Source organism: Exserohilum turcica (assembly GCF_000359705.1).
Source record: "Exserohilum turcica Et28A unplaced genomic scaffold SETTUscaffold_10, whole genome shotgun sequence".
NCBI classification, from domain to species: Eukaryota; Fungi; Ascomycota; class Dothideomycetes; order Pleosporales; family Pleosporaceae; genus Exserohilum; species Exserohilum turcicum.
In genome coordinates, this window is record NW_007359915.1 from 765,595 (window position 1) to 787,670 (window position 22,076).

At 53.4% G+C, this 22,076-nt stretch overlaps 10 protein-coding genes across 10 annotated transcripts; 2 read left to right on the forward strand and 8 right to left on the reverse strand.

Annotated features, from left to right (window-relative positions):
• Positions 1–702: 702 nt before the first annotated feature.
• On the forward strand, positions 703–1,065 carry SETTUDRAFT_36307 (uncharacterized protein; the record flags this gene model as incomplete). Its single annotated transcript, XM_008023089.1, has 1 exon — positions 703–1,065. The coding sequence occupies one exon, from the start codon at positions 703–705 to the stop codon at positions 1,063–1,065; it is 363 nt and encodes a 120-aa protein (XP_008021280.1).
• A 1,640-nt stretch (positions 1,066–2,705) lies between these two features.
• SETTUDRAFT_158324 (uncharacterized protein) lies at positions 2,706–5,065 on the reverse strand (the record flags this gene model as incomplete). The annotated part of the gene is made up of 2 exons (XM_008023348.1): positions 2,706–4,373; positions 4,427–5,065. 2 exons carry the CDS (start codon positions 5,063–5,065, stop codon positions 2,706–2,708), a joined length of 2,307 nt encoding a protein of 768 aa, XP_008021539.1.
• Positions 5,066–5,502: 437 nt separating this feature from the next.
• SETTUDRAFT_166689 (uncharacterized protein) lies at positions 5,503–10,000 on the reverse strand. The gene is made up of 3 exons (XM_008023349.1): positions 9,567–10,000; positions 5,854–9,496; positions 5,503–5,790 (listed from the first exon to the last, which is right to left on the reverse strand). The coding sequence occupies exons 1-3, from the start codon at positions 9,795–9,797 to the stop codon at positions 5,579–5,581; spliced, it is 4,086 nt and encodes a 1,361-aa protein (XP_008021540.1). The 5' UTR covers positions 9,798–10,000; the 3' UTR covers positions 5,503–5,578.
• Positions 10,001–11,241: 1,241 nt separating this feature from the next.
• SETTUDRAFT_101999 (uncharacterized protein) lies at positions 11,242–13,127 on the reverse strand (the record flags this gene model as incomplete). Its single annotated transcript, XM_008023350.1, has 4 exons — positions 11,242–11,496; positions 11,549–11,706; positions 11,759–13,021; positions 13,085–13,127. 4 exons carry the CDS (start codon positions 13,125–13,127, stop codon positions 11,242–11,244), a joined length of 1,719 nt encoding a protein of 572 aa, XP_008021541.1.
• Positions 13,128–13,934: 807 nt separating this feature from the next.
• On the reverse strand, positions 13,935–14,699 carry SETTUDRAFT_24930 (uncharacterized protein; the record flags this gene model as incomplete). The annotated part of the gene is made up of 3 exons (XM_008023026.1): positions 13,935–14,000; positions 14,051–14,601; positions 14,663–14,699. The coding sequence occupies 3 exons, from the start codon at positions 14,697–14,699 to the stop codon at positions 13,935–13,937; spliced, it is 654 nt and encodes a 217-aa protein (XP_008021217.1).
• A 125-nt stretch (positions 14,700–14,824) lies between these two features.
• SETTUDRAFT_24931 (uncharacterized protein) lies at positions 14,825–15,724 on the forward strand (the record flags this gene model as incomplete). Its single annotated transcript, XM_008023027.1, has 3 exons — positions 14,825–14,852; positions 14,903–15,204; positions 15,251–15,724. 3 exons carry the CDS (start codon positions 14,825–14,827, stop codon positions 15,722–15,724), a joined length of 804 nt encoding a protein of 267 aa, XP_008021218.1.
• A 44-nt stretch (positions 15,725–15,768) lies between these two features.
• SETTUDRAFT_24932 (uncharacterized protein) lies at positions 15,769–17,066 on the reverse strand (the record flags this gene model as incomplete). The annotated part of the gene is made up of 4 exons (XM_008023028.1): positions 15,769–15,838; positions 15,892–16,273; positions 16,437–16,920; positions 17,013–17,066. The coding sequence occupies 4 exons, from the start codon at positions 17,064–17,066 to the stop codon at positions 15,769–15,771; spliced, it is 990 nt and encodes a 329-aa protein (XP_008021219.1).
• A 1,327-nt stretch (positions 17,067–18,393) lies between these two features.
• Positions 18,394–19,386, reverse strand: SETTUDRAFT_144891 (carbohydrate-binding module family 1 protein; the record flags this gene model as incomplete). Its single annotated transcript, XM_008023351.1, has 1 exon — positions 18,394–19,386. One exon carries the CDS (start codon positions 19,384–19,386, stop codon positions 18,394–18,396), a length of 993 nt encoding a protein of 330 aa, XP_008021542.1.
• Positions 19,387–20,206: 820 nt separating this feature from the next.
• Positions 20,207–20,707, reverse strand: SETTUDRAFT_24934 (uncharacterized protein; the record flags this gene model as incomplete). Its single annotated transcript, XM_008023029.1, has 1 exon — positions 20,207–20,707. The coding sequence occupies one exon, from the start codon at positions 20,705–20,707 to the stop codon at positions 20,207–20,209; it is 501 nt and encodes a 166-aa protein (XP_008021220.1).
• Positions 20,708–21,308: 601 nt separating this feature from the next.
• On the reverse strand, positions 21,309–21,923 carry SETTUDRAFT_125133 (uncharacterized protein). Its single transcript, XM_008023352.1, has 2 exons — positions 21,685–21,923; positions 21,309–21,626 (listed from the first exon to the last, which is right to left on the reverse strand). The coding sequence occupies exons 1-2, from the start codon at positions 21,824–21,826 to the stop codon at positions 21,376–21,378; spliced, it is 393 nt and encodes a 130-aa protein (XP_008021543.1). The 5' UTR covers positions 21,827–21,923; the 3' UTR covers positions 21,309–21,375.
• Positions 21,924–22,076: the final 153 nt, after the last annotated feature.

The following is a 22,076-nucleotide window of genomic DNA, read 5'->3' on the forward strand; positions in this document are numbered from 1 at the left end:
AAAAGCCACAGCCATCCTTCGTTCGCGCCCCAACCGCCGCGGAGTCTGCGTTCGCCCGTTGAAACACCTAATCCCTCAATCACGCCACACCGCCTACCTGCCCGTTGATTCACGTTGCAGTCCACTCCCCACCACTGTCGTCTTGTTCACCACATCTCATGCCCGCCTGAATGACGAGCTAGCGGTCCAATGCACGCTGCCCACCGAGAGTCCCGTTGACAGCCCCCTTGTCTCTCATCGCCGCCCCAGAATAACCCTCGCCGAGTTGTACCACCACCCACCATCATCACCACCCTGCACACGCTCGACAGGGCCAGGGGGGCCTTGCACACTAGCGTGCCGAATGTTCGATTCGAGCGTCCATGGGCATGGCCATGGACCGGGCGTGAACCTCAATCTGTACAAGGCTGTGCAGATATGTAGCCGCGGGAAGTAAACTGCTTGCGGATAGCCATCCCTCGCTGTCCTTGATTGGCCTTGGGGTCCAAGAGGCCTCTCTGCAACACCAAAGGCCTAGATCTTTGAAAGCTCCATGATCGTCGATTAATGAAGCGCATTCTAGATCATGATCTTCGCCATTCTCGTCCGCCTTGTTCATCGCTGCTCGAAAAAAAAGCCTAAACGGAGGGAGGAAAAAAACCAGGTCGACAATGCTTACCACACAAATACACACACACACACACACCTCTAGTCCCTCATACCATGACAGCCGGCCCAGGCGCGCATCCATCCAGTGCGAAAAAAAATACTATGACGATTTGCCCGGCTAACGGGACATCCGGGAACACAATACGAGTCGAAGCCCACAGTGATCCCATGGCCATGTCCACTGATAACGCCCTTGTCCCTCTGCCACATACCAAGCCCTCGAATGTCGCCATACCGTCCACCATGCCGCCATTGTGGGATGCTAATTCCAAGGTCAAAATAACAATTGTTCCAAAAAAAGCGCCTGTGCCTGAGCATGCCCTCGCCAAAACAGCCACACCAACAACACACGCCTTTACTCTTCCAGCCATGTCCTCCGACCACAGCTGCCAACCCCCCACCCCACACTACACCTGAAGCACACAGCCACTCACGACACACGGCGCAACCTTCATCCGCCAGCTCCTGCGTCTGCATCGATAGCTTAATCGATAGCTCCCTTTATGCGCTGTGATTGTGCCTGCTTGATCCGCACACCACAGCAGCAGTAGCACCAGCAGTAGTCGTAGTCGACGTTGGCACTCCTGCTCCCCTACCCTTACTTACCCCTCACCCACACCTCGCTTTTTGGTCCTGCTTGTCCGCACCACACTCGCATACACGCATACACGCACAGAGACATGGCACACCCCGCATGCCCGCCGTACCCGTATGTAGCCCAAACCCGTCGCCCATATTCATGCTGTCCTGCCACCACTGCTCCAAGTCAACACGAGCGCCAAGGCCAAGCCCCCAACGCACAATGCTGCCACCATCACAACCCATACATACTGTAGCCCCCCCCCCCCCAAAAAAAACATGACTCCAGAGACGCGCCAAACCAACGCCCGCCCGCTGCCCTCCCTGTCCCGCCTTCCGGCGTGGGGTATGCAATCGAAGGCACACAGAACAAGTTGCCTGCCGCTGATGGCTGCTGATGATGACGACGATGCTGACGGCTGCGGGATGTTGCGGCAATCGTCGGCTAAGTAATCGTTGCGCTACTTGCAGCCATGAATTGGGCCTGCTGCCGCTTCGACGAAGCGTTCTGGAAGTTGCCAAGTTTTTTGCCTGTTCCAAATCTCCATGTCCCGCCGTCATGAATAAAGTTTCACCCACTTTATGATTAGTTATTATTATGATCATTCTTGTTATTAACATTGTCATCACATAAACATGGTTGATAAATACGAGCTTCATGCCAATTCAAAGTAAACTTGCAATTGATGCCACAATGAATCATCATGGAAAGAGAGAAAAAAACAGTAAAAGAATAAGGCAAGGATGAGAAAGCATGACTACCAAAAAGAAAAAGAAAAAGAAAACATGTAGGCATGTCCTTGCTTCATCATGACCACCACGGAACGCATGTTCACCCACACACATGTCGAAACTTTTTTCTCCTAGGCTATCTTGGGAAGGTAAATAGATAGCCAACCGCGCTTCCCATACCCCACGTACAGACCTACATACATGCATACATACACACATACATACGTCCTCTGTCTTCATAGCTTCTTGGGCACACACACACACACACACACCCCGGACAACAACAATACGAGAGAGTGTCAGCCAAGAGCACGGGGCGCATAAATGCCATGCAATTTCACAATATCCACGGGAGAAACAAGCAAAGTTTTGAGTCGCGAGTCTTGCGGGACAACAGTACAAAGGCGGTTAAGTGTGGGTTTTGAGTGTGGCTGGCCCAGCTGAACTGGCGGACTGACTGACTGACTGACTGATTGACTGGTTGGCATGACCATCCATACTAACAGGGCGGGGGACGGGTTACCTGTCTGAAGCGGGCAAGGAAATCATCGTCGCAGCCTACTTCGGACTTTTTTTTTGGTTGGTTTCGCATTGCAAACACTCATTATACAACCCCCCTTTTTCTCTCTCTCTCTCATCGGTCATGACAGAAATTGGCTCGGATCAAAGGGTCTGAAATCTGTCCTCCATGTATTCATACATGCATTTTGTGTCATCTCGCCTAGTATCTATGTCTGCCCACACGCTTACACGTTGATTTCCTCCACGTCCTCTTCCTTGTAGCTTACCCGAGCCCTGGCCCTGCTAGACTTCTGCCGTGTCGAGCCAGCCCGTGCAGCTCGCTTCTGCACGGCAGGAGCCTCGTCCTCGGTCCCTACATCGCTGAGCGGGGGCGAGCTAAGCTGATCTTCGTCCTCGTCAGATGCTGAAGGTGTTGGCACGGCCTTAGCTGCTGCTTTCTTCTTGGTACCCTTTGCTGCAGCCCGCTTACCCGGCGCAGACTTCTTGGCTGCCGTCTTTATCGCTGTCTCGACATCTTCCACTGGACCACACGAACTGGCCATAGACGCCGCGTCACCTGCCGTCTTGCGCTTCTTCTTTGCTGGTATAGTGCCGCTGTCTTCCTTTTTCTTGACAATGCGTTTTGGGGGTCGGAGCCAGTCCTCCATTCCTGGAGGCCAGTACACTCGTCCCTCTGGCCCTCCCATGCCCACTTCCTCGTCTGGGACCACTGCTGGAGGCTTCTCCTCCTCCTCCTCCTTTTCTTCATCGTCTTCAATCTTTGCCTGAACGTCATCTACATCATCCATGTTCTTCTTCTTCTTCTTGCTCTTTTTGGGCGCCTTCTTGACCTTGGGTTTCCATGGTCTGTTCTCATCTCCCCTCGTGTGAGGTAGGATATCGCTAAAAGTGTCAAACCCTGGTAGCTTAAAAGTCCGCATCAGCTCAAACACCGCCTGCTCTTTGTCTTTTGCTTCTATCATCAAGTCCATGGTATCAGGACAAGGTGGGAGCGTCATAACACGAGGTGAGTGCTTTCTGCGTGCCGTGCGAGTGATGGCAGCGGGCGTGGGCTCCGAGTAGTGCATCTTGGGCGTGATACCCTTCTTGTGCCATGTCTCAAGAATGCGAGGGTAAAGTTCCATAATGTCCTTTGTGCCTTCGCGAATCTGAGTCTCGTCGAAAATGATATTGTGATGGTGATAGTCGAGCACAAATGGAATGTTGAGCTCCTCGCACAGAGGAAGCAATTCGTGCACCGACCAAACAACGTCGTCATTCTCAAGAACCAGTCGATTCTTGACGCCCTGAGGAAGTTTTGCGTAGTTCTCCTTGAATCTCTCAATGGCAGCCGGTTTATCACCATATGCTCCTCCGAGATGCAAAATCATGACAGCGTCTCGATTTTGCTGCTCTGGTAACTTCAACAGAGAAAGCATCTCGTTGTGGTACTCGAGATCGCGAAATGCATTGTCGATGACCTGTTTCCGTGGCGAGCCCAACTGCGTAAACTGACCTGGATGAGTGGTTACTCGGTGGCCCAGCTCGGCAATTACTTTGCCCACTTCGCGCAGCGTATCAGCCGCGAATGGCTCAAGCCTGTATCCATACTCTTCGTGGCTCGCGAATGGGAACATCTCGCTACTCAACCGCATAAATTTGATGCCGTACTTGTCGTTCCAGCGCACCATCTTACTCACGTCCCGCGCATTGGCGAGGCCTATCTCTTCGACATACTTCATGCCTCGCGCAACATCCGCCGGCTGATCTTTGTCAGGTCGGTTTTTAGTGGCATGTTCGGCCTGGGAGGGGTCTCTCAGGGGATGGCGATGTTCAATGATGCTCGCGATTCGGCAAGTTCTGGAACTGAAGACAGGAGGATTGGCGCTGCGCAGGTACGTATTGAGACAAGCCTGTATGCACACGCGTTAGCCTGTGTTAAAAAGAGTGCATGCAGGATGCATACATATCCAAGACGCCCTTTCCACGGAAGAGGAAGGTATTCAGAGTTGACGGGTGGGGGTCTCGACAAGGCTTCTTTGAACTCTAGCTCGTCGCCCTCATCCGCCTCTGCGCCGTCGGCATTTTCAGGATCACCGGGGACCCCAGTGTCAGCTGCAGGTACCGCGCTGTTCTCAGTACCACCGTCCGAGGCCCGGATATTGGTGGTTTCTTCTCCTTCCACTTTGATTTGCTGGGCACCGGCCTTCTTTCGCCTGTTCTTCGTTGCAGAAGCTGCAGGCGTGCCGCCTTTTGCAGCAGACGAGGGATATTCTTTGTCTGCCATTTCCGTGTCTAATGCATTGTTTTCTTCCTTCGCCCCGTCGCTAACTGGGGGCTTTAGGACGGACTCTATCGGTGCGTCTTCATGTGCATCAGGCGAAGCGCGCAACGCAGCAGCTCCGTCAAGAATATCAGGGTTGAAACTAGGATCCATCTTTTCAGCTTTAATCCCACGAGATGATTGGCGACGTGCTGGCCTTGGAACATTGGGTGGCAATGGCACCTCTGTTTTGCGAATTTGAGACCTGCCAGGGGGTAACGGAGGGCTATCTGCATTAGCTGGGGCAGTTGCAACTGCCGACCTCTTCCGTTTGGGAGGCATTGTGGGGAAGCGAGACAAAATTACGCTCGATTGCTGTAGGTAGGATGGCGCATAAAGTCGTGGTGTAGTTCGATATGCGACGCCAAGGCTAACGCTGATGTGAAAGGAACGGAGCATGTGCTTGAGAATTTGGTGGTGTAGCCGTACTTAAGCAGCAGATACAAAAAGGAAGAGGCTGAAACAAGCGATTTTGCTCCTTGAGCGCCATGGTGGGCTAACGCGTCGAGCTCGCGACAGACGACGTCATTGAACTGAGATGACGATGGTGTACCTAGATGCGGATCGGCATGCGATCGCGCTAGCGACCTCATCTCATAACCCTTGTTGCCACTTTACATCGAGATCAGAATATCGATGTGGAAACCCCTTGATTTGTGCATGCATTTGTGCGTTGCAGCTGTGTGTTCTTTGATGGTTCACTTGAAAAGGATCTCTGATGATCACGGTACTCCATTGAAGCAATGATGATGTACTACTATACACGATCCCCAAACACCTGAGAATCTGATTCCTTCAGATACTAATGAAAAAGCTCTTCTCGCCCTCTTGTGGCTCCACCCACGCGCGCTTCAAAATCGGATCCGCGCAGCTGATCCGAATGCGTTCGGGCGTGGCAGGAGACGTGAGGTGCAGAACCGAAGTTTCGCCAAACTGTGCGCGAGCAGATCGAAGAGCATCGCGAATGGCGAAGAAGACGCAACTACCCATGAAAAGTGGTGGTTCACCTGTATCATATCAGCAAATTGCTCTCATGAAGCATAGTCAAAATAGAAAAAGTGACCACTTACCCACACCCCTACTCCTCTGAATAGTCCTCAGATTCTCCCAGTTCACGTCCTTTAGCAAACTGACATTGAACTCCTGCGGAATGTCCCTGAAACCAGGAATCTTGTAGTTTCCTGGCCCCTTTGTTGCAATGCCACCCGTTCCTCTCAACCACAATGACTCCTCTGTAGTAAACAGCCCTTGGCCCTGCACAAACGCACCTTCAATCTGGCCGTAGTCGATGGACGGGTTGATTGAGCGACCGACATCCATCTTGATATCTGCGCGTCGACAGGTCCAGTCACCCGTCAGGGTATCGATTTCGACTTCGGCAGCAGCAACACCCTGGGTAAAGTAGAAGAACATCTGTCCGGTGTTGGCACCCCAGACATAGCCAATGTCGGGTGTCTTGTAGAACCCCTGAGCAGAGAGGTTGACGCGGTCAAAGTACGCTGCGTGGGCGAGATCCTTCATAGTCGCCTTGGGTCCCAGTTTTTCTTTGAATGGAGCAAGACGCTCGTTCAGCTGTACACACGCGTTATGGATGGCGTACCCGTTCAGGTCAGAGGACGCTGATGCGGCAGTAGAAGATGTGTTTGCAACTGTGTTTGTAGCCGTCTCGCTGATAAACACGTCTTGGAGTGGTACACCGAGCGTCTGAGCAGCAATCTGTGTCATCTTGGTGTGTAGTCCCTGGCCCATCTCTGTGCCGCCATGCGCGACAAGGACGCTTCCATCGTGATAGATATGTACGAGCGCACCGGCCTGGTTGAGGAAAAGCGCGGTAAATGAGATACCGAACTTGGTCGGTACAATGGCAAGACCGCGCTTGTTCCATTTGTGTGTCTTGTTCCATTCCTCGATCTCTTTGCGACGCTCAGCATAGCGGGATTCTTCCTGAACCTGCTTGTACATGAGAGGAACATACCAATCCTTGATTTCCTGATTGAAGTGTGTGACCATGTTTGTTTCGGGAGAGTACATGTTGATCTCTCTCAGCCGCTCGACTGGTATCTTTAGATGATCCGCAATTTCTTCCATGTATGTCTCAGCAATGAACATTCCTTGTGGACCACCGAAACCACGGAATGCCGTGTTGGAGACGGTGTTTGTCTTTGCAACGCGGCCGCGAACATGGATGTTGGGTATCGAGTAGACGCCGTCAATGTGCGAAAGGGAGCGCTCGACAACGGCACCAGAAAGATCTTGACTCCAGCCTCCGTTACAAATAACATCTGCGTCTAGAGCTTGGATCTTGCCGTCCTTGTTGACGGCGACCTTCCAGCGACCGAGGAAGGGATGTCGCTGTCCAGATGTCATAATGTCCTCGTCGCGATTAAGCATGCAGCGTACAGGTTTGCGGACCTTGTTCGCTGCACAAGCCACGATACCAGCGAGCTGAATTGAACGTGTCTCCTTCCCACCAAAGCCGCCACCCATGCGCTTGACGCGAGTGACAATTTTGTTAGCAGCGACACCGACCACTTTGGATACATAGGCCTGTGTCTCAGCGGGGTTTTGCGTACTACTGAAAATTTCCATCTCTCCATCCTCGGGCTTTGGAACGGCCAGACACGCCTGCGTCTCAAGATAGAAGTGTTCCTGGCCACCCATCCGCGCGACGCCAGTGAAGACGTGGTCAGCCTCGGCGAATGCCTTTTCGGTATCTCCCTTTTTGATGTGACGGAAGTGATTGAAGAAGCTTTCGTGCTCAATAGCCTCTTCGATTGTAAAGATAGCCGGAAGCTCTTCGTACTCGATCTTGACTGCGCGTGCAGCTTGCTCCGCATGTTTGGCTGTGTCTGCCAGAATCATACCAATTGGCTGACCTGCAGTAAAGACTTCGTCGACCGCAAAAAATGTCTCGTCGCAAGCTGGTGCTCCCCACCAGTTGGCCTCGGGCGAGGCAAGATCCCGGTGGTCAACGTACGAGACAACGCCGGGCAATCCCAAAGCAGCCTCCGCATCTACCGACAGTAGCTTCGCATGCGCTTTTGTCGAAAGTACCAAGCAGCCATAAAGCTCGTTCCGTTGCAATGGAATGTCGTCTGTATATTGCGCTTCTCCCGTGCACTGCTTCATAGCAGCAACGTGGTTCTTCGACTGGCCGACCTCATTCTGAATGTACGCCTCTGCAGCCTTCTCATCCTTCTTTCCCTTGCTGATTTCTCTTTCAATCTCTCCGATTGCCTGGGTATCGACCTCAATCTCTTCAGCGTGTAGCTCAGCTAATACTTCGTGGTAGAACTTGTAAAAGAAGCTGAGTGCAAGTGACTTTCTGTAAGTCGCCATACCGCCGGGTACACCAAAGCGCAGGTCGAAATCATGTTCAAGTTGATCCATCACTCCTTCGAGTGTTTGCAGCTCGGTGAATTTCTTTCCTTTGAGGAACTCCATTGCCTTTCGCGCTTGTGTTGTTGTGGGTGCCATGCCGCCGTACACCAAGTCCACGCTCTCAACGGTATGTTGCTCGTCCAGGGAGATTCTCAACGCGGCATTTACAATCGCAATATCGTCGTCCTTCCTCTTTGCCTGCTTGTATGCGCGGATGTACTCGCCCTTTTCTCGTGCAACTGGAATCTTCAGGCTCGCGATAACTGCATCTGGTGGCAACGCTGTTTGTCTATAGCCTTTGAAGAAGCTTGACATTGGTATTTCCGTTGTCTCCTTGAGGCTCTTCGCAACCAGCGTAGAATTCGTAGCGACAAAGACGGGGTTAAGATCTGAAATGGGACTCGCCGTTGCAAGGTTACCCGCTGGTGTGCCCACATTTCTGATCTGCCTTCCCGCAAAATACCGAATCTGCTTTAAGATTGTGGCAAATGGCTGGCCCCGTGTTGGTCCGTAGTGCGTCAAAGCCTCTTTACAGATTTCTTCAAGATCAGTCAAGACAACGTTTCCGCCAATCTCGAGATGATCATCATGCAGCTTAAACTGGCGTAGCTCTGGGATATCGCCCACAAACACTGACGCATTGTAGTTCATGCCTTTAAACTTGATCTCAATCTGTGTCTCCGTCGAACCACCAATCAGCTTTGCTGAGGGATACGCATCCTTGATCTCCAGTAATTGCTGCAAAGTCGTCGGCCTATACCATCTCTTCTTCTTGTTTCCAAATGCCAGAGGCTTGAACTCGTGTTTCCGCAACTGTGGAGGGAAGATGAGTTCTGTGTCGGGCTTGTATTCGATGAATCCAGGCGGCGTGAACCTCTTGATCGGTTGCTCCTCCCCATCTGTCCCATTACTCTTGCAGCATCCTCCGCCATTTCCGCCGTTTTTCTCCATACAGCATCCGCCGCCACCATTGGCCTTTGCCATACCACAGCCATTGGGAACGCTAAAGCTCTGCGCTGCATCTAATATTGGCCTGTACCCCGTACATCTGCAAAGGTTGCCGTCAAAGGCTTCCTCAACCTCGAGTTCGGACGGCCCAACATTGTTACGGAGTAGAGCATACAAGGACATGACGATGCCTGGTGTGCAAAACCCGCACTGGCTGCCATTGCCCTTGGCTATGCGTTCCTGCGCCGGATGTGGTCGCTTGACATTGCCAATTCCCTCGACAGTTATTACGTGCTTTCCGTCTACGCTGACAAGGGGCGCTAGGCATGCGTTTACCGAGGCGTGGTAGATCTTTTTTGTAGTCGGATTGAATTGTGATACGACCTGGCAGCCCGTCAGTTCTCTCTTGTTCACCCAGCCACAAGAGTGTAAAGTGGCAAACAATCAAACATACCACAGTACACGCACCACACCCGCCCTCAGCACATCCCAGCTTCGTGCCCGTTAACCCAATTCCCCTCAGATACTCGAGCAGAGTGACTTCAGGGTCTGCAGTATCCAACACGACCTTTGTTCCATTCAGGTAGAAGCGCAGCGTATCGTCGTAGTCGGCCGTGACTTGATTGAGCGACTTGAGCGCATCGCTCGACACAGCAGGTTGTGGAGAAGTAAGTCCTGGTGCCATGGTCGCCACGCTACGACTGCCGTGTCTGGCCGAGGACGAAGGGCGAGGGAAACGAAGGTGTAGAGGAGAGGGAACACCAACGCACCGCAAATGAAGCGAGAAAGGGAAAAGAGGAGAAAGAAAAAGCAAGCGGGAGGAAGACAACGGTATCACAGAAAAGGGTGCTGCAAGCTTGTCCCTTTCAGAAAGCACACGGCTGGCTCCCCAGGGTCCTTCGTCCAGACGCTGTGTGTGGGGAACGGACGGAGAGCAAGCTAGATGTGACTCTGCTAGAACATGTCCCGCGGTGGGCTACATTGGAGACTAAAAGCTGTCAGTTGGGTAATGCAGTCCAGCAACCAACGGCAGCTGCGCGAATCAGCGTCGACGTGTTGCAGTCTTATCTGCGGACGCGTCTGCGGAGCTCGCCGATACCCTATGCCCCTCCATACGTTGCCCCACCTCGCAGCTTTGCGACGCGCACGTGAGCGGTCGCTGAATTCAGTCTTGGGGCGTGGCGCCGCTGCGAATGGCGAAGTCCGCTGTCATGGGAGGAGGAGTTTGCCGACCAGGGATTCCCTGTCACGTGTTATAATCACACATCGCAAGCAGCCGAGATAGACATGATCTTTTTTTTCTTCGCGCAAAAGAGGAATGATTTCTGGTCAGAGCAAGCTACATAGCGCAGTGGCTCCTTTTCTAGTTATGTATTGTACAGGACGAGAAAGGAAAATGTTGCCCCTGTGCCCCTACAACCCATGTATGTACATGTAGTTCAAACTACTATCCATAGCAATTTGCAACCAACCACAAGTCATCTGCAGAGGGCAAACAATAACCGGGGGTTCGCATGCGACAAGGAACGCGCATAGAGGCAGCAAATGCTTTTGTTGAGAAAAAAAAAGGGTCCTGCGCATAGTCCAAGGCGTCCTTGCAGATAATGCATGTACCGAGGGCGAACGCATGATACACGCAATCAGATAGCAGACGTATATGTAAACGGTGGGGACCTCGCAAGATGGGCTTGACAAGCCGAGACGATGCACCATCGATCATGATGTGGCAATGGTAACATGGACGCACAGCTATCGGCGTGATCCGTACGTAGGCTTGGTGGTTGGCAGCAGTCATCCATACGGCAGACAAAGATCAATCGATGATCGGCTCACGCAAGGCAGCGACGACGATAACCATGTCCGCTCGCAAGCACAGTCAAAAGCCACATTATCGAATACGGTGTGCTCGACGACAGCCAGAGGTGGGGAGGGCATGAAGTGCAAATGAATCATCCGCAGGTCATGAAAAACATCGGGTATGCGCAGATCAAGAAGTCGAAAAAAAGTCCAGGAAATCGGGTATAGTAATCATGCCAGGCGCAGCAAAGATCCAAGCATGGGTCATGCAAACATGCAGTATTCGGCGAAGTTCAGCAAGATGTGCATCGGTCACAGCGACTAGGTGGCGACTATGCGCCGGGAGGTCCCTGGGCACCTTGGCTGCCCTGTTGTTGCTGTGCAATGGATGCATACCACATGGCTAGGTAGTTCTGGTAGCCGCCATAGACGGCATATGGGTCAGCAGCGGCACCACCCGCAGCTGGTGCAGCCGTTGGAGGGGCCTGCGCTGGCGCAGCAGTCTGTCCATAGGAGGGTGCCTGTTGATGTGAGTAGCCATTGTCTTGGTTGCCGTTGTCACGTCGGCGCGAGTTGTTCTTCTCCCGCTGGCTTCTGTTAGCACAGTGTCAAAAAAAGACGTGGCTTGAGCAAACTCACCACTTGATCGACCTTCTCCCAGATGGCTCGTTTGGCATCATCAATGGCTTGACGGGTTCCGACAAGGCCAATCTCGCGCTCTATGTCAGCGCCAGAGGCTTGCGAAACATTGATCTTACAACCAGTCTCCGACTGCATGGACTTGATGGTTTCACCGCCTAGTGTGTTGTTAGTATGGGCCTTGCAAACACGCGAGTCAGCTCGTAATACCTTTACCAATGATCATGCCAACAGCGTCAGATGGGACATGGATGCTGTCATTGATCTTGCCGGCGCCAACGCCACCAGCACCACCGTAGGGATCAAAGTTATCACGCCTGTTGAACTGTTGCTGCGATGGTGGCTGCTGGCTGCCGGTGCCTTCCATTTGCTTAGTGTCACTATCGACAATCTCCATGATGAGCTCCTTGGCATAGGCAGCAGCGGCAGGGCTTCCAATGAGGTTCACAGGGCGCAGGCCGTTCACGCTCTTGTTTTCACCAACGATATTGACGTGGCAACCACTGCGCTCTTGCAGATCACGGATAGTCTCACCACCACGGCCGATGATGAGACCAACAGTACGATCAGGCACCATAATCTGCGAAGACTGCTCACCCTCTCTAAGCGCGGGTTGTTGCTGGCCAACCGTCTTGGCAGTAGGCCTAGCATTGCGGCCAGTCTCACGAGCAGGGTTGCCGCCATTTTCTTCGATGATACGGTTGATCTCGCGCTTGGCACTGATACGAGCACCAGGACTGCCCGTTATGCGGCATTCGCGCTGAGGTCCGGATTCGGGGCCGTTGATGAATTGAATACGTGTCTGTGATTCTTGTTCAATGCGGCGGAGACTCTCACCTTGACGTCCAATGACAAGACCAACCAACGACGAGTCAATCAGAATCACCTCAGAGTTGTCATTAGCAGGCGGCGAACGAGCTTGCCCGTACTGCTGCGAGGGAGAGAAGGTGTCACGTCTAGGGGGCGAGCGATCACGGTCACGACCATAGCCGCCTCGTCGCTCATCACGGCGCTCGTCGCGGTATGGATTGTAGCTTTCACGCACGGGTTCACGGCGCACCGGAGAGCGCGAACGCGACCGAGAACGTCGGTAGGGCTGGCGTCCGCTGAGTCGCGGATCTTCTTGGTAAGCTGGAGGCGTGTAAGTTTGCGCTGGGATACCATAACCAGACCAAGGTTCAGCAATACCTGGACGCGCTGCTTCATGGGCAAGGCCTTTTTGAGCCGCAAACCCGCGCGCCTTTGCGAGCGCATCCTGGATGCTCACAGAGCCAGAGCTCACGGGCTTGATGGCGCTGAGGTCAAGGCTGCCAGAGTGTGTGGGAGGGGGGAAGTTGTAGCCACCAGGCATCGTGGGCGGGGTGGCAGTGGGCATTGCGCCAGGGAAGCCTGGCGGAAGGCCCTGCGGAGGGGGATGCTGCGCGGCCGGGGGCTGCTGGGGCGTCTGGGATGGCGTGGTTGCAGGCCGTCCGGCTGCTGAGGGAGAGGGTCAGCATGTGCGTGGGCGCAGGCGACTGAAGATTCTGAGAAACATACCGAGCGCCGCGAGGATGGCGTTGAGGTCTGGGGGAGCGGCCATGGCGTGATGCGCGCGACCAGAAGATTAGTGTTCAAGCGAAGAAACAAGACCGATGGCGAGGGAGATGGTATCGGTGAGGGGGGCGGGAAAAACGGCAGCTGGTCGCGCCGTGGGCTGTCGGTGGTGGAATCTTTGTCGCGGCGAAAGGAAGGAGGAGTTGGACGCAGCTTTAGCACGCTAAGGCCACTAGTGCCTGCTAACCGAGAGGTTCCAAGTTTCTCGCTGTCGAGGCACTGGACTGGCTGGACTGGCTGGGCTGGCTGGGCTGGGATGCAAATGGGGCCAGGACCAAAGCGAGAGCACCGGCCTACACTCGGCATGCACATGGGTCCATCATGGCTTTGTAATGTCATTTGGTTGTATTGACGACCCACCGCCAGGCGTGCGCGCAACCATGGAATCAAAATCAGCAATGAATAACGCCGTGCGTCTTGCTCTATAGACGTATATGCCCTCCCCCCCAGTTCGCTTTATAACTGCCAATTCCCAAGCCCTGCTCCTGTACTCATGCAAACTATCCAAATCGAGTCATACTCAAACTGCAGCCGCCGTGTGCGTTGGCGCTTTGGGCATCCAAGCGGTGCGTGTGGTCCAAGGCCGCCCAAGCAAGGCGAATAACGTACAAGACCCTGCCCAGGTGTATTCCGGACAGAGCGCATGATGTGTATATAGACATTAGAAACGAATCAAGGGGCGGTCGACGCGACGGAATAGATCTGGTACCCAATAGGTCGTGGCGCCTGCGTGCTACATGCAATTCAACCCAGACGCCCTCCGATGCACATGTGATGAATTCCAACCCCAAGCTTACTTTTTCATCATCTGTGAAACATTGTTCCATTTTTGCTTGAGCGCTTCATGCTCTTCGTTAATCTGCTCGCTTCGTTAGCTGTGCCTAGACCCGTACTAGCTGTAGTGCTTACCGTGGCCCACTGCATCTTGACGTCCACCAGCTCCTTTTCCATTTCGGCCATGGAGTCTTCCAGGTTGCGGTTCTCGTTGTGCACAATGATGTTCTTCTGCATCACAGTCTCCATTTCGTGCTTGAGCCGTGCCTCGACTTCGGCAGGCTGTGTGTCGACAATTTTCTGCAGCTCCTCTACCTTGGTTCTGAGTGTCTCGTTTTCTTCTTCCAGGCTCTCGTTCTGAACCTTGGTTTTGATAAGCTCCGAGGCGACTTGAACGTGTTCCATGTCGGACTGTTCGGCGCGGTGTTCCAATGACCGAACCTTTTGCTCCAGAGAAGCAACCTTTTCTTTGAGTCCCGAAAGCTCCGTCTCACGGTCCTTTTCGATCCGCTGCTGCTCTTTCCACTCGGCAGTGTACTGCTTCAGTGTTTCTGGTGCAATCTTGACAGCAACTGCATCCTTGACAAGGGTATCGGCGCGGTAAATCTCCTTATCAACATCCCGGAACTGCGTCTGGGTTCGCGGCTGGTCCGGCGGGCGATGCGGCCGAGCCTGTGGACTGGGATCTGTGGCAGTCTGTGGTCAACGAAGGGCCAGCCGCCATCGCTCGTACTAGCGCAGAGGAACTCAACCGTGCCATTGCAAACGGAATCCCCCAAGTCATCCGTGGCGTTATTTGGCAAGTGCTAGCGCAAAGCAAGAGCGAGGAACTCGAGGTCACGTATAGAGAACTCGTAGCCCGCGGGACCGACAAGGAACATGCGAACGTCAGCACGTCCACTCTCAGCAATGGACAGGCAAGCGGAAACGGAAAGGAGTCAATTGCTTCGTCATCGTCTTCGGTTCACTCAGACTACTCGAGCCCAGCCACAACCACTGGAAGTACAAACGCACCACTGGCCTCGCCACCCCTCTCTACAGAAAACTCTGAAGACCCAGTCAAGGCACAGGCCAAGGCTGCGGAGAAGAGGCAAAGCACTATTGCCATTTCAAAACTAGAAAAGGTCATCAAGCGTGACTTGGGTGCCCGCACCAGCTACTCCAAGTATGTCATGGCGGCTGGTTTGCAAGATGGCCTCTTTGGTATTTGCAAGGCCTACGCTCTGTATGACGATGCTGTTGGCTACGCCCAGGGCATGAATTTCATTGCTATGCCTCTGCTTTTCAACGTAAGTCAAACACATGCTGTTCCTGTTACACTACTGACGTTACCAGATGCCCGAAGAAGAAGCCTTCAGTCTTTTCGTAACGCTAATGAACAAATACGGTCTGCGTGACCTGTTTGTACACGACATGCCTGGACTCCACCTGCATCTCTACCAGTTTGAACGCCTTCTCGAAGACTTTGAGCCCGCCCTCTACTGCCATTTGCGCCGCAAGGATGTCAAGCCTCAGCTCTATGCCACACAATGGTTCCTTACCTTGTTCGCATACCGTTTCCCGCTGCAGCTCGTTTTGCGCATCTACGACTTGATCCTCAGCGAAGGCCTCGAATCGGCGATTCTGAAGTTTGGTATTGTGCTGATGCAAAAGAACGCCGAAACGTTGCTTGGAATGAGGGACATGTCCACGCTCACAACCTTCCTCAAGGAGCGACTGTTTGACGTGTACATTGACAAGGCCCCTTCAGCAAACTCGATCCTTGAGAATGGCTTCTTTGGCTCAACAGCAGGGCCAGCTTGGGATTGACCGTCGGCTGTCTCGTGAGTGCTGGTGGGCTTCCTGGCTCCTCCTCAGCAGCGCCATTCGAACTGGTCTGACCGATACTCGTTGGCCTGGTCGGCACCGTACTTGGGCTGCCGTCTGGGTTGGCCTCGTCCAACGTTATACCAGCTTCTTCCCTCATTCGTAGGAACTTGAAACGGTCCCGGAGGCTGCCCTGGCTCTTGCGGTTGGAGCCCACGTCCCCATCACTATTACTCAAATTGAGCTCATGATTACTACCAATAGTCGCAATAGAGGCCCCAGTGTTTCGCCGTTCTGACACGGTTGTGGATGATGTAGAGTCGGGCTTCTTACTAGAGCTATTCCTCGATAGCCATGCAAAAGGGCCAGTAAGTTTTCTGGATGCGGGCGCGGGCTTTTCCTGCGCGGGTTTCTCTTGTGCGGCTGGCGGTGGCGGCGGTGGGGGGAACTTGACGGGGGACATTCTTCCAGAGAGGCCTTGAAGCGCAGCGGTGGAGTCTTGGGAGTTTCGTGCGGGTAGTTTTGGCGGCGAGCCTACGGCCTTGGAGCCATCTGCAGTGTGTCAGCCTCGAGATGAGGACGTGTGTGCTAGCAGACGTCTGCAAGCTGCAAGGTGGCAGGCATGGCCAAGAATGTGGGCGCTCGCGACGTTGAAACGCGAGCAACCTGACATTCACGCAGCTTGTTGGTTTCAAACGGGACAAGGTATACATACCGCCGTCCAACGACACATCGTCCATGTCCGATGTTACCGACACACCATGTGCGGTGAGCAGAGGCGACTTTTTGGCCGGTGCATCCTCGCTGGGCGTTTCTGCCTTTTCTACCTGTTCTGTCGTTTCTGCCTTTTCTGTTTTTTCTACCTTTTCTACCTTTTCTACCCTTTCTACCTTTTCGGGCTTTTCGGGCTTTTCGGGCTTTTCTGTCTTCTCGGGCTCGCTGTCCGATTCAGACTCTTCAGACTCGTCCGACTCATCTGTCTCGTCTGTCTCTTCGCTGTCCTCGCTCTCGTCTTTGGTAGCCTTGGGGGCTGCAGGTGCGGCAGGTGCGGCAGGAGCAGATGGAGGCGCGTCTGTTTTGGTCTCTTGTACGGTCGAGGACGAGGACTTTCGTTGTAGCAGAGAGCGGGAGCGTGACTGTGACCGTTCCTCGTGCGAGTCGGCGAGGGAGGAGGTTTCCGGTGCGTCTTCGAAACTATCCTTCACCGCCGCATAGCTGTTAGCAAACTTGCAATCCGAGACGCTGGCTCTAGTACAGCAGGGGGATAGAAACAAAGCAATCGAACCCTTACCCCCTCTTTGTCGGAACTGTGCGTGCTGGCGGGCCTGTCAGGTTTGTCCGCCATGTTTGCAGGGGTCGGCGGTGAGGACGATTGAGGGCGGTTGGGGGTTGCCAAACACTCCAAGTGCCGGCGATGTGGGGGACTTTTTACACTCTTGCTCTAGGCAGGCGTAGACTGCACGGCAAGGTCGATGCGGGAAGCGTGGCGTGAGCGTGGTGTCGAGGGTGCGGGCTAGACGTGTAGGAAGGGAGTAGGTATGATCGACCCTAGTCCGTTCGGAGGCGGGGAAGGTTACGACAGCGGGCGCCCCCTTCCAAGCTGGTTTCACCGGGCGGGTCTATGTGTATCTTGAATGTCTTCTTAATGGCAAACAAGCTCTCGGTCTTGGGTATTCCCGCGCTCTTCAACGCCAGCTGGTCACAGGGGGGCAGAGGGGTTGTGCAGTGCAAACGGAGTAATCGAGGCTTGCTCCATACGCGACTGGCGGCGTTTGTGAAACACGGCTTACAGAATCCATGGGCGCCGCGCCTAGAAAGGTGCCGCTAACGCACAGCATCGCAAATCCTGAGTAAGGAATAACGCGCGTGCGTGTACACTTTATTGAACCTGCAGCCACGGTCGAATCCGCTCCTTGTTGTATTTTTTCTTTTTTTTTTGCGCTTCGGCGGTGAATTCCAAGCCGTCAGCCCTAGCCCTAGCCCTAGCCCAGACCTCTCAATGTCGCATGCGCTTCCTTCATCATGCCTGGACTGCGGCGCGCATACATACTTGCTTTTGACATTCTCGAACATCTCGTTCCCGCATAGTGCATACAGCACTTCACGTCCTGATTTCTCCGGTTGTTACATGATTAACATGCGCTCTGAGGCACAACAGAACATACAAGGGGTCCTTACTATTTTCAGCTTGCCATCGCCATGTAGCTTGGTGATATGCTGTGAGGCTCTACTGCTTACTATTGAGGCATTTAGGATCCCCAACCTTTCTCTTTCTGGTAGTGCTAGACTACACATCCATGTATAATAATACGAGAGCTCATTTTCGCGACCTAGAAAAATAACAAAGAAAAGCACAGGTTGAAAACTCGCCTACACTATCTCTGTAAAAGACAGCCAATGAGAGACGCTGACCGCTCTAGTCCGAAACAGCCGTAAAGTTGCTGTACGATCTGTAGTCCATATCCCTGCCTGTCCATGTCGTACGTATGTGCCAATAAGCGGCACACGCGTTTTACTCGAGCACGCATCTTGTCATCGCACAAACATGTCTGAGAATAGTAGTGTGAAAATGAATGTTTCAATTGAAGCTAAATATATGTACACGAATATCCACCGTCTCTTCTTCGCACCTAGCACCTCCACATTTCCCCTCGCTGTACCGTCGACACCCTCTAGTTGACACACTGAAAGTAAAAGTCGTTCTGTTTGACGCACTTTGCAGGACTCTCGCACGTAGTCGGGCCATTGAAGTTCTGGCCACCGCACTGCTCATATAACTTCGCTGCTCCCGCAGAGCCGGTAGGGACGGCACCAACAGGAGGCGTAATGCCTGCAGAAGGCAGAACGAGCGTGGCGAATGTCGTGGGGACAATGGGCGTTGCTGAAGGTACGGTACTGTTACTGGCAGGACGAGCCGGAGCAAGGCTCGGAAGGGGGGCTGTTGTATTTGAGGCTGGAGGAGCAGCACCGCCGGCACCACCGCAAGTAGCCAATGGGCCTCCAGGAGCCTTGTAGTCGGTAGCGTCGAAGCCGTTGTAAAAGTTGGGGATGTAAATATTCTTGTCATCGGCCTTGTACGCGCCAGGAAGCTCGATTTGAGGCGTGCATGCGCCCTTGCTGCCAGTGCCCTTGATCTTCAACTGCATGCATCCAATATAGAACTGAGCACCATCTTTAGTCTGTGCACTGTGGAGTGCCAGCATCTCGGAGCGGAGCAGGTACTCGCCAGCGGCAAGAACAGTAGGGAGTTTGAATGTGTGGGTCATGTTGTCTTGTTCCATCAGAAGACTAGCCCATTTTCCGTTTGTGTAGTCTGCCTCGTCAATTTTGAACCAGCCGGCACCGATACCAGTCGCTTGGGAAGCATCGTCGACAGGTCCATAGAGCATGTGCGTGATAGGACCGGGGTGGCCAGAGTTATCCCAGCCGACCTTGATCGTATCGCCTTCGGCAGCTTCGATCGTCTTGACACCAGAGCCCTTGGAGCCGCCGACGTTGCAGACAATGTCGTCACTCGTCACATCCGTAACGGGGCTGTTGCTTGGCGGCATCCGGATTCCGACCTGACGGCCAGGAGAGACATCGTTGACCCAGAACTGCTGGAGGTTCTGATGGGCCGAGACTGCAGAGAGGAGAACAGTGGTCAAGAGGGCCTTGGTGAACATGGTGAAGTAGATGTGAAGTATGTACAATGTTTGGCTTGTAAAGAGGATGTTGCGAGTGATACCTGATCACAAAGATGAACTCAAAAGAATGTATGGGGTAGAACAAGAGAAGTGAATGTGTCAAGGAAAGGACTGGCCCGTTGAGATGATGAAGAAAGTTGGCGACAGCCCAGCGCTTTTAAACACCCAACGCCGATCTCTTTCTACATGACTTGGACACCTGCGCAGGATGCATTGTCTCCGAATATCAGGGTGAACCGCCGTGAATCCTTCCTGACAGCCGTTTGCGCTATGCCAGCCGCTGGGTGCGGAAACGACGTTGTTTTTCCTGGGAGCCAAGTCGCGACACGCCAGCGCCTTGTCTACAAGAAGCGGTGCCACTACTCTATGTGGTTAAACCATCATGCACCATATTGAAAAAGGCGGCTTCCGAAATTAGATGCATATCGGGGTGGAGAAGTGGCTAGTTTCAAGCCTGTACCGTGCTTGTTTCAAAACAACGACTGCACCCAAACGCTACTATCAGCGGCTCCTGTAGCGACTCGCCATTATCATGCACAGATCGGGCATTTGTTAACCGAGCCGTGTAAATGGCTTGCTAAAGACCGGAAGAATTCGAAAACTCGACGGGAAATCCAGAAAGGACCCTCAAAAACGGAAATGAAGAACGATGAATGACTAGCAAGCCTGTAGTTGCTTCTGTCCAAGGCGAAAACGTATCCACAGTCGGCATCCTTTATGAGGCTGTTCATGACAAGGCTGTTCATGGCGAGGGTGCGGGCGCTTGGAGTGGGGCAACTTCGATCAGAAAAAGGGTTGATCAGGCTCTCGCTCTCGTGGTCATCGTTACGAAACCCGTAGGCGCCGGTGCAATCCTGCCCCCAATGTCGGAGGAAGCTCTCCCCAGATCATTGCCTATGTTGGGTGTTGTTGGGCTTGGCATCGGGGCGGAAGAAGTTGCAGCGGCATGGGATCCTTGAGACGTCGCCTCCGCCTCGAATAACTCTCCATCAATGTAGATGTGGATCTCTTGTGCAACGAGGCTTGGTCTGACGATCGACAAGAACCGTGCGCCAACCAATATTGACGTAAACCAGAGGGTGATGAGGAAGAATATTGTACACAGGAGCCAGGGAACGAGAATACGTTTTCGTGGCAGTCTGTTGCGTGCAGGAAGTGCCGGCCTGGCGAAGTGGGGATACCAGTCAGGCTGAACCGCGCCACCTTTAAGTGGAGCTTCGTCTTGTAGAACGGCGTGCTCCAGCGTTTCAGCTCTGGCGAATCGATAGTTTGAGGGTTTCGAATCATCGCTCTTGGTCATGGCAGCAAATCCAGTGGGCCGAGGTATATGCACCACATGTGGGTGAAAGGCGGCACTGTATGCTGGGGCGGGCGACTGCATATTATCCAAGTCGATGGAATGCATATCCAGTAACGGTGCTCGTTTCAGGGCGTGTGCCGATGGGGTGTAGAAGATGACAAGCGCAGTTCAGAGAAGACCGGCTTCTCCGATGTGGACTGTCTCGACATTAGAAACGCGAGAATCGCCCGCTTTGTATGCGATTGAGACAGCATCAATGCGGCTCGACACACAAACGCTTGATGAGTCCTGAGGACACCAATGTGCTTGTTTGGTTGTAGGCATTGCTCTGGGAACTGCATTTGCGTCTGCGTGACTTGGCTTTTGGAATGGATTGGTGATGATGAGAAGAGGTGGTGCTTGCAGTTGATGTGTTGGAAAGTTGGCTCACAGATGGAATGATTGGCCCCCAGCGTTTCGAGCGTACTTGGGGGCCTCAACCACCACTCGAAAACTTATTAACTTGAAAATCACTAGGGCACCACAGTCAATCAATCAATCAATCACTCGTTCCTAAGAGAAAATATCGTGTCATACAAGTCATTATGGATACACATTTGCGGTCATCGTGGTACAGTTCCCAAACGCCCAGAAAATGCATGCAAGATGCCGCCATCTGCTGCAGGCCATCAAGCTTTCCCCTTTCCCTTGCCAGTGCCAGCAGGTCTCCCTCGCTTCTTTGCCGCCGCCGCTGGCTGTGCGCGGACAACTGGTTGTCCGTCTGCCTGTCTTCCCTCTGCTGCTCTAATGTCCTCTAGCTCCTTTTCCAACATGGCTTGGAGCTGCTCATTGCGTCTGCCGAGGAGGAGAACATCGTCTGGATTGATTGTTTTACGTCCGGCGTGCTTGGAGAAGACTTCCAGGTCCCGCGCTGTGTTTGCTGCGAATTGAATTAGCAACTGTGTTGCAGTCATTGGGGGCCGGGGGTCGCTGTGTACCAACTTGAGTATAGACCAGCTCAGTCAGAGCACCAATGAATTGCGGCGTTGCGTTCAGGTCGCTCTCTAACGACTTTTCGTCGACGAACTGGCCTATTGCATACCAAAGGGCTGATTTGAGGCGCTCATCGTTGGACTCCATTTGGTGGAATGGCGGATGCGATGCGGTTGCGACGTGAACAATGGCAATACGGCGACGGGCGCGACGCGTTCGTGGGTCGGTGGGGCCTCACCGCCCGTGGTTCTGCCACGGGAATGCCACGATTGTGGTTGAGTGATTTCTCGCACAGCTACTTATCGATAGAGCTGCACGTGATTTCTGCCGATAGCGTCTCTCCTAACAATACAATTAAGCCGTGGTGAAAGCGCGTTGCATCGACATCTCCTCAATC

Bases quoted from the DNA above. Each gene is read 5' to 3' on its own strand.
- SETTUDRAFT_125133 (XM_008023352.1), bottom strand. From the start codon at position 21,826: ATGGAGTCCAACGATGAGCGCCTCAAATCAGCCCTTTGGTATGCAATA. The intron at 21,627-21,684 runs GTACACAGCGAC...TTCAATTCGCAG, and splicing joins GCTGGTCTATACTCAAGTTG to CAAACACAGCGCGGGACCTG.
- SETTUDRAFT_166689 (XM_008023349.1), bottom strand. From the start codon at position 9,797: ATGGCACCAGGACTTACTTCTCCACAACCTGCTGTGTCGAGCGATGCG. The intron at 9,497-9,566 runs GTATGTTTGATT...ACGGGCTGCCAG, and splicing joins GGTGTGGTGCGTGTACTGTG to GTCGTATCACAATTCAATCC. The intron at 5,791-5,853 runs GTAAGTGGTCAC...GATATGATACAG, and splicing joins TCAGAGGAGTAGGGGTGTGG to GTGAACCACCACTTTTCATG.